A 12,964-nucleotide genomic window follows, 5' to 3' on the forward strand; every position below is an offset into this window, starting at 1 on the left:
GAATTTTAGTTTCAAGGTTTTAGTTGTCGCTCTTCAAGGCNGAGGGGGGGGGGGAGGGGGCAGTAAGAACCAAGTGCCTGGCCCACTATTGGCCCCGTTGTCTGGTAAAGCAATGGAGGATCGGCAATGAGTAACGTTTAGTTACCGCACCATGAGCTCATCTGAGGTGTGCTATTTCGAAAGAATACACTGCAACTCGTCTTAGCTTGGGGTTTTTTCCGCCGTCAATCTCGGAAATCATATATCAAATTAGTTTAGTATTAATTCCATTTCTGAACAAGAAGGCTACAAATGTGGGGCGACCTCCCCTTCCACTCTTAGTTTGAGCTTGGATCGGCCACTGCTGCAATTGTTCCTCCGCGCTTCTGAGTGGCAACCGGAGTTAAGAGTACTTACTCACCATGGTTGATTCAAACATAGTACAGCTGACAGAGAATCGTAGCTGAGGCTCTTATGACGGCGTTAAGGGCAGGTATCAGGGCGACCCGAGGATAGCAAACCAGCGAATGATTACAAAGCGCTGAGTTGTAGTGCTACATCATTGCGGATGACCATAGTCTCGGGCTCTTGGAGATGGCAGATTTTGTTGGCCCCATTCATCGAAACCCTACGGCACTGTCAAGCCGCAGTCTTCCGAAAATCCTAGTCTATGCGGCGGGACCGTTCATCGGAGTGTCCATGAAATGGGTTGCTAGGAACATTGACATTCATTTCAAAGTTGATAACAGTAGGAGCGTGAATGAGTTGGGGATTTCTTATCGTTCGACGGAGCAGGTGCTTAGGGACCATTAAGAATCATGGCTTAATAGTAAGGGCAGCAGATTAGGCTGACGTTGGCTGAGTCTAAACGTTCCTTGTTGATTTAGATTTACAATTGTTTCGCGGTAGCCCAATATATGGCTTGTCTGTTTATTTCATTGTTTACTCCGATGTTCTTCACAGAACAATATCCGTGTCATCATCAGCGAGGCAGACGTTCGGCTCTAGGGCAACGCAATTTTCGGCTGTCAATTAAGAAACGTGCTCCCATCTTATCGTGCCCGGATGGAGACGACTAGGAAGGGGAATTGCCTAAACCATGCACTTTTGGGCACGAGAACCAAGAGTTGAGAGAGTATCATAGCCGTTGTTAGGCACCAATCCTTTGCTAAGGCCAAGCAGCAGTTCTCAGCAATTTTTTCTCCTACTGACGGCTGTGTCTCCAATGTGCAGCTTTATCTGAAATACGAAGTTCGTCCCTTAATGGCCAACACATTGTGCGATCCTCTTCGGTGGCCATAGATTATTTTACTGCTTTATAAGGGCGTCGTAAGAGTACTAAACAACGATGTGACAAAGAACAGAATGTGGAAAGCTCGTTCTTCTATTGCTTTGCCTCGAATAGGTAACCTCAAGGTTTGAGGAACAGCCTTGATAGAAGTAGTAACGGCTACCGCGTATATAGGTTGCCACACAACAAACATATTCTTGACAAAGTAAGCTCTAAGAAAGACTATGTTCAGCTTGCAAGAGACCAATCCAAACAGTTTGCCAGCACTTGAGGGCCATAACTACCTACACGGTAGGTTAATTGTAAAAGGTGGGAATAGCCTCCCCAAGAAACTGCTCCCCGTAGCTATCTGACTGGTTATTGGTTGCGGCCAGTGCTCGGGCAATGGTAGTCTGCACAGCCGGGTTAGCCAGACGTTCTAAGAAACTTGCGGCATCCATCAGAAGGCCCTCTAGAGGGGGTCTTGTTGCCCGATTGATAGACTGCTTGGCAGCTCCAAGAGATCCAAGTGGGAATAAGGCCAGGCGCGACACAAGGTTGTCGATATGCGCATACATCTCGGTTGACGTATCGAAAGCTCGGTTAATCCAACCCATTTCCTCCGCATCCTCTGCAGTAACATCTTTCGAGCTCAATATAAACTCCATTGCACGACCGCGTCCAATCAAGCGAGGCAAATATTGACCACCTCCGCCGCCTGGCGTTAGGCCCATTCCCACCTCCGGTTGTCCTAACAGCGTGTGGGCCTTGGTCGCGAATCGTATATCGAGCGAGACAAGGAACTCGTTCCCCGCACCACGTGCTATCCCTTCGACAGCAGCAATTGTAACTTGGGGCAGATTTGTCATGTTGTATAACAGTTCAATCATACGACTTGCAACGGTGGGATCTAATAGATTCAGTCAGAAGTACTTCATAGGAAATGGAGCAAGTGCTTTGCAGGCTCCGACTTAGTTGCACTAACCGAAGGGCTCAATTTGGAGGTCCAAATGATTAAGGAAATATTTAGGAACATCGCTCTTAAAGACCACAGCCTTGGTTTCATTGTCATTCTGGAGTCTGCGCACTATGTCGGTCAGGCCGAATAGAGTATCTCTGTTCCAAAGGTTTGTCGTTGAATGTCTATTATGAAACGTGACTTCCAGGACACCTGGTTTTTGTGAGGTCAGAAGTCCTTCATAGTTGGGTAGCTCGAGGCCCGCAACTAAGGGGGACAACAAGAGAATTGTCAACCAGGAGGGCATCATTCTGTATAGACAATGTGGTGGTAATTTCCAGTTGACAAAAAGGTAATACTTTGCAATTGTGGATGGAGCAAGAGTAAAAGAGTTATGCAGGATTTGGATTCAGGTGCCAGTTACTACATATCATTTATATATAACTAATTCGCATGTTATTTCTTCCTGCTAGACACCACCGATACAGAGTGCAGCATATGCAGCGTAGGGCTTCTTACTGATTTAGCTCCCGAAGTATATTTCCGTGAGAAAGTTCCATTGCGGTGGATCTGCCCATCCTTAGCTTTTGCCTTTCGGGCAGGTTGAGCTTATGATTTGTGATCTGCCCAACACATGGGTCTGATTAATAATTGGTCCGCACCCAGCTAACTAGTTAACTACCAGTTAATTAATCACACTGATTTGGCATACTGGTAAGTGGGATCGGAGATAACGATGTTCGCCGTAAGCAGACAGCTGAGTCTGCCGGATGTAGGGGAATTGTTTTGCTGCCGGCCCCCTAGGCACAAGGCTGTGAGTCTCGAAAGCAGGGATCAGCGTCTGGTACATATCAGCTGTACCATACTGAGAGAGACTTTGCCCAAACAGACACGGAACGATTGCGGAGAGGCACAGAACCATGCAAGTTATCCTTCCCAGGACAAATTAGAGCTTTGATAACATAAGAAAGTCAAACAGAATGAAACTTGACTATCACGCGACGCTATCCCCGTTGGAATGGGTCATTTAGGGCTAGATCCATAGAATCCCGGCGAAGATAACAGTGCTTATTATTTCCTATGTTCCAAGCAACTGAATCAATCCCGCAGACAGCCGGATGGAAGCAACTTTGGCCTCGTCAGTTAAAAAGGCAGGAAATAGCGGATAGATGTTGAGTACAGCCGCACTTACTCAAGTTAGATTCGACTAAATACTTTCTGGTGTTCAATTTCAATGCCCCCACCGTTTCAAACCCTCCGCGTGCTGAGCCCATTCATCGGAGTGCCAGTTTCTTTTTGTTCGACGAAGCAAGTCCTTTGTTACCATTACCCAGCCTGGCTCAATACCAAAGGCAGTAAATGAGGCTAAAGTCTACTTTGAGGTTTGATATCCATCCAGATTTACGAGGCCTTCAATATGTTATACTCTATACATCTGCGTAGATCATCACATAAAGCTTTGAGCCTCAGGAAGTTGCAGGACTATGATCCAGTCAAAAAAATAATACCTGTATCATTATAGATAAGGCAAGAGGGTTAGCTGTAGGATGGGCTAATCTATGCAGGTAGTAATAAAGACCACACTCGTATCCTTTCAGGTTCTGGGGTGGCTTCTCATCTGGTTGGCCGAATCTTGAGAGTATTCTTCCTCAAATGAGTCGGACCATTGCATTGACATTTCTTAAGCAAGACTGCTTCCGTGTCTTTCGTTACGTGAAGGTGTCTTAACACGAATGAGGGGAAAGTCATAACTTGCAAGGCCCAGGTCACCCATGCACAAAATTCTCAATTATAAGGTCAAAAATCGTCAAAATTGGAAAATTTTCCCACCTGCCGATGCCAGGAGACTCGGTCAGCTATCGCTTTGTAAAGACAGGCCTATTACCTCCGCACCTACTTCGTTCGACCGGCGAAGATCCGAACGGAGGCCAGACCAACCTGAAAATGTTCAGCCCCCAAATTTTTCCCTGCAAGGTACTCCGTACTCTGTAGAGTAGCACCGCGGAAAAGAGGATGAGAATAACCGGGAAGAGACGTATTGGCGAATGAATGCCTAGTAAAGCTGGCGTTTGGACGGGAGCGGAGAAGACGATGATGGAAAAAGTGATCAGTGCGAATCAGAAATGCAAAGTGTAGACCTCATAGACAGAGACTCCCACCAAGCCAAATTGGGAAAGCTTCATGCCCAGTTTTTCTGGAATCAAAAGTACATATTGTGCAGGTTCAAGATACACGAAGAAGGCCTGCCAGTGTATGAGCTGGACAAGACTGGACCGTCACATCATGAACTGGACTCAAGTGTCATATTATAGAGCAGCATAGGAGCATACGCATAACATATACGAGTATACACCGTCATCAGACGATATTCGGACGAGCCCGCTCGCACCTGTTAAGAATCAAGCAGATGTATCGTCCGATCAAATTCTCCTGCCGGTCTCTCGAGCGCCCACTGCCGAATAGCCTCAAAGTCCCGACAAGTGTGCATATTGTCCGCCCTCACAGTGACCATCTGTTTTTCTTCATTCCACTCCCACACATCGACGGTGATATCGGCTGAACACATGAGACTTTGACGTATCATTTCAATACAGTGGTCTAGGTGATGCATAGCCTCCTCGTCATTGGTGTCATGCATATCGACCCCCCAGAGTACTTTACGGAGCATATCCTGCGCATGTCAGATTAATCCACTAAGATCGAGAAAGGAAGAACTACCAAACAATGCAACTGATGAAATACATCAAGTCCAATCAGATAGTATCCTGAACTGTACCCCGAATCCCCAGGAATCGGGACAGTCTCATTAACCAATTTCGCTGCGTCGCTCGCAGGAATCTTGACCATCGCCGGCGCTGAAGGCTCAGCATAAGCCCAGCATTGCGTTTGGGGAATCACATACAAACATGGAGATTATCCCACGCTTTATTGTTCTCTTCCGATGGTGGGCCCATGTAGATGGACATTTGATCTCCCCAGCCGGAGTTGAAGACGACGTTCTTGTATCTGATGACGTCTTGAGCTGGAGCTAGGGCTCATTAGCTGTGAACTTGTAGAGCGCTGAGCTGCTTACAGTAAACCATATCAGGTATTCCTAGTCCAGGACCCATCCACACTGCAATACCAGCTCCAATTGCGAAGACTAATAGGGAGACTATAATGATATATTGAATGATGATGATTTTCCGGAGCTGGTGATACTCTCTGGCACCGAATGTTACTGATTCATGCAGGTATTCGGATTGCTTATCATTCATGAGTGCCTCCCTATCATTGGCATCGCTATGGATGGAATCCCGATAGTTCTTCAGAAACATTTGGATAATTAGCTAATCCCGTGAAGCAACTTAGGATGAAACGATGGAGTGTGAGTGCGACACCCTGGGCGTTCGGCACAATATATCTATCTGCCACATAGTTTTAACCACTACAATGGAAGAGAAACTTATGATTCTGGACTTCGAACCAGCCATAAAAGGCCATCAATAGGAATTCAATATGATTGGCTTTGTGCTGTGTCTTGGCAGAAGCGTTGTCGAGGACATTTCTTTGTTCTCGGTAGCGGAGGGTGTCTTTTCTTCCCAAGGTCATGTGCCGGCCATTCCATGGTATGACGATGGGCGGACATACTGCTTTCGCGATGAGTGATAATAGACGGACTTCAAGTGATGATATTAAAGTATTTGGTACGGAGAATTATTAGGAAGTAAATAAGCCCCGTTGACAAAGACTAAGTGCACAAACCCTGGCGTTGATCACCATGTCAACACCCACTCCATTTATCTATCGCAGTGTTTGAATAACCTTGCAATTGGTTTCCATTCTCCACACTCCTCTATCACTAAAACCGCATTATTAGGTATACTACTTCATCTGAGTTCTCTAGCAAATCTTGTTTCTGATGCGTAGGTGGGTCTAGATAGGAAAGAGCCTTCCTGTATGTGTGGATTGCTACTAACGCGTACGCATAATATGTTCTGTTCTTCAGAGAAGCAATCAACTGGACTTGATGATACTCCCTCTTGTAGTATTAGTAGAGACTTTCTCAGCTAACAAAGGTGTTGCATCTGTTCCATTGTGTCAATTCACATCAACAAACAAGATGGTCCGGTACATTCTCAAAGAATATACCTTTGACATTCAAGTATGCTGAAGAGATAGCATGTGAGACATTTCCATGAGTCAAGTCTCTTCCCAATCTCAATGTAAAAGACACTTTTGGCTTTTTGCCAGGCGCTCGCCGCTTCTCTTTCCAACACAAAATCTGCCATGCGAGCGAAGGAGAAGATCCTTGTATTATCCCATTCATCGGCATATGGACGTCCCTTCCACTGCACAGCAAGGTTGGTTTTGCCGTACTTTTTCCGATAACCCTCAATCAGATCTGGAACCATACAAAATTCCTTTGGGCTGTACCTGGCGCCTGCCCGGTCATACTCCCATTCGTTAAGGGGGGTTTCCCTAGGGCGGAAAGGGTTGAACAAGGGCAGCGGATCATACTCTTGCAATTCAACCTCTGGATACAACAGGCGAGATACCAGTTAGTCTTGCAAGTTACGCAAAAAAACATCGTCACAGTAAGAGGGCTGTCGGACCAGCTCAACTTTCAGAAAACTCCCTCAATACTCGGACTGATGACTTCAAACAAGTCGGACGTAATCTCATCCATCCATGTACAACGGGATGCGCGAACCTCTCTCCCGGTTCTCCTGTTCAGGCGGTAGGGTGCCATTGGGGTGACTATTTGCTGTCCTTCGTGGAATCTCAGGTCAATAGACTCGTATATGATCACGAGACGTCTGAGCTGACATATGTTGCGTCTTCCAATGGTCTCCAGCCATCCAGATAACATATCCCAGTCAGCCTCACCATGCCTGATGCCGAGTCGGAATGTGTTTTCCCCGAAGAATACTCTAATTGCTTCGTGGTAGATGCTGCTGAAGCAAAGAAACAAGGGTAGTACTGAGCAAGGGAGATTTACTGCTGCAAAGGTGGATAATGCGCGTCCCCACAGATGCCGTAAGCCTCTGACCTTGCGTTTCTGAACGGGATCAAAAATCACTTCCTCTCAATCTTCCCAGTTCCGTGGATCTGTATCTTTGGGGTCAGAAACATATCTCTCACTGACGGCGATATAGCGTCCTGTCGGGATAAGTAAGTATCGGTAGATTTGGAGGCGGATCTCCGGGGGAAGAAACAGGAAACTCTTGGACTTATTGGCTGACTCCATTTTGCTGGATGAAGGGGAGTATGTTTCAGCAGTGTTGATGCGAAACATGTTTCTGGAAATATGTAGAGATATCACGACCTCTTGTCCTCAGGCAGCAATGACATCCAATTGTGTAATTCTGATCGCGACACTTTCTCCCAAGGGGCAGCAAAGTTCGAACCACGGCGTACCAGACTTTGTCCCCTACCCTTGGCTTCTAGCATGACTTGTTATATTATGGAAGAACGCTATATTCATTTTCCTCTCCCCTTGAGCTCATTGCGTCTCATCTACAGCCAGAGGAAAACTTTTCCAAACGTCCCAATACCTAATATTAGTGAAGTTTCTATCTTGTGTGATAGGCCAAATCCGCAAAAACACCTTAGTAACCCAAGGATACACATTATCATTATAGGAAAACTGGAAACGGGAATTCAGAGACATTCGCGCTTCGAACCTGTCCCGGTGCTCGTAGCGGATATCGCGATGGATGGTCCACTCCGAAGCGAAGAACCTCACAAGATAAGAGAACCAGCATTGCGGACGGTAGCGCGGGACAGCCTGCCCTTGTATTGATAAGGTCAGCCGCTCGAGGGCTGGTGCGTCGTGGGATTTTGCAGTCGAAATGACCTCGAAGATCGAGGACGCAAGAGGTTCGTCAATGAGGGTATTGACCAGAAGGTTCCGGATGTGTCCGTTGCGGCTCTGGTTGATACCTCCAAGATCTTCCTTGGTGTATTGATTGTCAAAGTCGTCCCAGTCCGGGTCAATGGAAGCCTCCTGGTACAAGGTCGGATCAGAGACGTCCAATGTCAGGTCGAGGAACTTCAGGTTTCTGATTGTGCCCAACGCCTTGTAGAGAGCCACTTCCCGGGCGTCTCCTTGGGTACGGCGGATAGGGATGCTCATCTTCTCCAGTAGAGGGCAATATCTGCCGAGCTGGAGGATATCGTGCTCGCTGAAACATTGCCAGGGCAGACCGGCCACAGACAGCTTGCGTAAACGAGGTCCGTGATGCTTCGCTAACGCCCCTATGGACAGCTGTGAGTGCCATGCAATCAGGTAGATCTCTGATAGTGACGGCAGGCTCTGGAGAAATCTTGTTGCTTGCGGGTAAAATTCAGGTGCTTGTTCTACTCCACCCTCTTTAGTACCAAGGAACAAGCGCAACGTTCGAAGGGCCGGGAAATGAAGATGGTCTGACCAGGCTGCGAGAGCTTCTCCCTGGATGGATGACCCCAGGTCAAGAATCTGCACGGTGGAGAAATCAATGTACGGAGCCCATTCCTCCAGTGCAGCAGCAAGCATGGGGTAGTAGGAGTGTTTGACTCGAAGACATTCTATTGCGGCTGGATGTTCGTCGCCTGGGTTTCGTGTCAATTTGGTCATTCCGGCTCCTGACGCATTATAGGAACCATCGTCTGCCCTTGGATATATCACTTTCAAGTTGGGGGCGAGGCCCAGGATTCGCACGAAGCTTTGCTTCTGCCAAATACCTTCTGGTCTCGATGTGACATAGTAGGGAGTGATACTATGCAGAGACGGCGAGGTGACTAGGCAATATTCATGTTCCTCAGCGGTAGGCTTCCATATACTCCGCAGCACGAATGAATGCAAATGCAGTCTGCACTCAGGTCGGTATTGATGCAGTGCCTGAAGCAGGCAAGGGGGAAACTGTTCGTAGTGCAAATGATGAAGGTTGTCAAGGGCAGGGAGTCTCTTAATCAACTCCGCGACACTTCCCCAACATTCATAGTCAATGTCTCTGTCGCGACAACATACGTCCAATCCTGTGCCGTCGAGCTCCTCTTCAAAATCATACGCATCTCGCGGATCGCGATTTAACGGTGAGAAACGTGAGACTGGGGCTGGAAACCACTCGTCATCATAGTCCACTTCAGGGGGATCTTGCGCGAGAAAGCCCTCAATGATCAGCCGCCTGACATAAGGAAAGGCATCAGCCTTTTGCAACTTCGCGCAGACCGTTGCGACTTGATGGTCAATGCGTTCACGGTGACAAAATTGCAAGCGGATTGTATGGAAGACGAGTGACTTTGCTACTGACAGAGCTAAGGCGAAGCATCGCTTGTTGACTCGCAGCAGGCGAAAGACACTGAGAGGATGGACGTCAGCAACGAAGCGAACAACCAAGGAAATGATCTCTGGAGGAAGGGCCTGAAAAGACATTGTGCCATTTCGGAGGAAAAGGGGCATGAGAAGAGCAGAGCTGCCCTCGTGTTCAGCCGAGGGGCCCGAGATAAATAACCGACCCCACCAAGAACGAGAATAATAATGACTCACCGATTTTGCAACTTCACCCACTGATTGCCATCCGAGTATAAGGTCCCCCATTTTCTCATCATCAACTCAGCCATGGGATCACAGCCTCATATTCTGCTGCTTGGGGTCGGCAGCGTTGGCGCCATTCATTTACTGCAACTGCAGCGTGCGGGATGCACCGTGACGGCCGTGTGTCGGTCAAACTACGCCGTCGTCAAGGAGAAGGGATTTACAATGAGAAGCGTCCGATTCGGCAATGTCACATATCGGCCAGATTATATCGTTCGCACTATCGCTGAATGCCCAAAAGATACTGTATATGATTACGTCCTGGTGACCACGAAATGCTTCCCCGGCAGTAAGCCGTCAGTAGCAGATCTAATCAGACCGGCCCTTATCGGCCGTCCAGAGACTGCCATAGTCCTAGCACAGAATGGCATAGAGATTGAGAAGGATATAGCAGACGAATTCCCGGAAAATCCTATCCTCAGTGGTGTCGTCTACCTCCCAACCACCCAAACTAGCCCCGGCGTCATCGACTACCCAGAAATGCTGAACATGCTCGAACTGGGAACTTATCCCGCCAATGCACCCGCTACACATAAAGCAGCGGCCAGCAAGCTCGTTGCCCTCATGAATCAAGGCGGCGGCGAGGCGAAACTTCACGACGACATCCAAATCGCACGGTGGACCAAGCTGCTCATTAACGCGTCGTGGAATCCTATCTGCGCGCTGAGCATGTGCTCGGACGGTGACTTCCTCCTCAGTTCCGAGCCATTCGCAAATGAACTTGTCTGGGGGATTATGATGGAGATCGTGGCACTGGCGAAGAAGGTGGGTATCCCAGGGGTGGATGAGGAGGCGGCGAGAGTTCGGCTTCAAATAGCAACTCGTCGGGCGGAAGCAGGAACAGGCCGCGATCCAAGTATGCTGCAGGATGTCAAGCAGGGCCGATTATTTGAAGTCGAAGCGATTGTCGGGAACACGGTGAGACTGGCTCGGAAACATGCAGTGAGCATGCCTCGGTTGGAAACAGTGTATGCACTGGCGAAGGGAAGATATGAAGCCTTAGCGCGGAATCAATCGCACTGATGTATTTAGACCCTATCAATATTAGCGATCAGATAAGATGATAGATTAGCGCTATGCTTAGCATTCGCTCTCTGCTATAAATCATCACTTTCAACTTTCTTTCGCTAACTCCCATATCTACCATCTCCCTCACTCTCCCATTCTTTACAACAAATCTTTTTCTGTCTGCGCTTATTTCTTGATTGAATTCAGTTAAAATTATCTAGCTTGCTTAGCGGTCTCTTGGGCTGTTTACTTTTTACAGGAATGTGATTACTTTCCGTTGGTTCTCTCACTATGGTGTGTCTGGATTGCTCCAGCAGCCTGAGATTTACCCGGCTACAGCTCACATTCAATGCTAGTTCTGAGTTCTGAGGTCTCTGGATTACGTGTATTGTCCTAGCAACTATGGTTGGCTAACACAAAATGACGACATTTCTTGTGATTCTTATCCGCTATTTCGTCCGCGGCTTGACCAGTTTGTTTGATTCTTTACTGGCGTTTGGAATAACGTTGAAGTTCTCGTCGTACCATCTGTTTCCTCTTACTTTTGGCTGCTAGCGCGCGTATCTAAATGTATGTTTTCACCTATCCGAGCCTGATGGAGACCGATACCTGGAAATCTCACCCTTTCAGCCTCGAGTTAAAAATTAGCTCTGTCAATAATGTTCGGTAGATGACGAGCGACTCGACACGTCGCTGTGCACCATCGACGGCGTTGGGTATGATCATAAGTTCGACGATAACCTTGAGGACACGGCGCAACTCTGGGACCTATATTTCATAGATGAAGAACACTTCCGTGCTATGAGCGATGACGTGTCCTCTGACTTCGTTGAGACTACGGGCATCATCCGCGAAAGAGTTAAAAGTAACGTCGGCTCTGACACCATGAGGGCAGCCGGAGAAAGTTGCCAATCCTTCTTAATTACTCAGGGGAGGGGAAGGCCAGGACACATTTCCTGGGGGTGACGGCCTAGGCCTCGTCACGGCCACCGATGATGAGTCAGAGTCTGCCTTGGGTATCACTGCGACATGGACAAGGAGGCAGCAGATTAGGGACAGAGACTGGACATGGGCAGGGGTAAAGGCTGCGGAGTATGAAAGTGATGCCAGTCGCATGGGATGGACCGTATGCACCTCGTCCTCAGCACAGGCCATCCAACAGTTATGCTTGAAGTGGGCGATTCGTAGTCGGCACGGCGGCTGGCAATCTGAGAGGATGGCTGACATCTGGGTTGACCATCAAAACATGCATAGTGGCCATTTAGCAAAGCAAACACTTCACTATTATTGTTTGGAGGGTCCGCAGAAGGGATGATGCGGTTTCCATTACAAACCTCCCCTCCCCCGCCGTTCGGGTGCACGTTGAGCACGTTGAGATTCTCAATGGAGATGTGGGACCCGAGATTACATGTTTGGAGGATAGATCAAAACCCAGATGTCGCCCCTACGAACGAGATTTAATTGGATTTCGCGATGCTTGTTGGGCGCTGCGCTACTACCGATCTAGAAAACATGTCGCCATATGTAGGAATCTTCTGATGGCATTCGCCAACAGATTCTGGATGCCTTGATGGCCTGCGTCTGCAAGGCTGATAGTCGCTTGGCTTTTAACAATTTGCCTGTGTCGGAGAAGGTGTTAGACGGTGCTTTTGTGAACGAGAGGCGAGCCGCTCCTTGGTTGGTGGCGTTTAGCTTGGCAGCAGGAGAGCCACTGCTCATCGCAGATCGATAAGGCATAGGGGAGTTTCACTTGAAAGGTGCCCTCGTACGTCGTGTGCCGAAAACGAAGCCGGTTAACATTACGGCGCCTGAATGTGGATTCTCCACGGCAAAATAATTGAACCAGAAGACGTCGGGAGTTCTGGGAATGCGCTCTCTTATTAGGTCTTGGGACTGGAGCGGTTGGCGAAATTTTCCTCTGGCTGTGAATGAAGGCACAACGGGACCACGGTTTGAGGTAAATGTATAGAAGTTTTACCTGGAGTGTATTTGGAACAGTAGTAGACAGTGGAAGGGATCTAAGGATTATGCCCTGAATCGGATCCAATTTTCACCAGTCACTCTTTGACAGGGGAAAGTGATATACCTGCATCTCAAGGTCTTCAGGAAGTGGGGTGTAGATTCGGACTCCTCTCGCGATAGGTAATCCGACGAAGAATGTCTTTTCCATAACGTATGCCAATCCACAATG

At 48.1% G+C, this 12,964-nt stretch overlaps 4 protein-coding genes across 4 annotated transcripts; 1 reads left to right on the forward strand and 3 right to left on the reverse strand.

The window, feature by feature from the left end:
• Nucleotides 1-1,566: 1,566 nt before the first annotated feature.
• On the reverse strand, nucleotides 1,567-2,517 carry Aud_006964 (enoyl-CoA hydratase/isomerase family protein; the record flags this gene model as incomplete). The annotated part of the gene is made up of 2 exons (XM_043291860.1): nucleotides 1,567-2,159; nucleotides 2,235-2,517. 2 exons carry the CDS (start codon nucleotides 2,515-2,517, stop codon nucleotides 1,567-1,569), a joined length of 876 nt encoding a protein of 291 aa, XP_043147795.1.
• A 2,082-nt stretch (nucleotides 2,518-4,599) lies between these two features.
• Aud_006965 (oxidase ustYa family protein) lies at nucleotides 4,600-5,524 on the reverse strand (the record flags this gene model as incomplete). The annotated part of the gene is made up of 4 exons (XM_043291861.1): nucleotides 4,600-4,878; nucleotides 4,950-5,062; nucleotides 5,110-5,235; nucleotides 5,281-5,524. 4 exons carry the CDS (start codon nucleotides 5,522-5,524, stop codon nucleotides 4,600-4,602), a joined length of 762 nt encoding a protein of 253 aa, XP_043147796.1.
• A 2,238-nt stretch (nucleotides 5,525-7,762) lies between these two features.
• Nucleotides 7,763-9,603, reverse strand: Aud_006966 (uncharacterized protein; the record flags this gene model as incomplete). Its single annotated transcript, XM_043291862.1, has 2 exons — nucleotides 7,763-7,766; nucleotides 7,874-9,603. The coding sequence occupies 2 exons, from the start codon at nucleotides 9,601-9,603 to the stop codon at nucleotides 7,763-7,765; spliced, it is 1,734 nt and encodes a 577-aa protein (XP_043147797.1).
• Nucleotides 9,604-9,789: 186 nt separating this feature from the next.
• Aud_006967 (ketopantoate reductase family protein) lies at nucleotides 9,790-10,788 on the forward strand (the record flags this gene model as incomplete). Its single annotated transcript, XM_043291863.1, has 1 exon — nucleotides 9,790-10,788. One exon carries the CDS (start codon nucleotides 9,790-9,792, stop codon nucleotides 10,786-10,788), a length of 999 nt encoding a protein of 332 aa, XP_043147798.1.
• Between the last annotated feature and the right edge of the window lie 2,176 nt (nucleotides 10,789-12,964).

This window comes from Aspergillus udagawae, assembly GCF_001078395.1.
Source record: "Aspergillus udagawae IFM 46973 DNA, scaffold_5, whole genome shotgun sequence".
NCBI classification, from domain to species: domain Eukaryota; kingdom Fungi; phylum Ascomycota; class Eurotiomycetes; order Eurotiales; family Aspergillaceae; genus Aspergillus; species Aspergillus udagawae.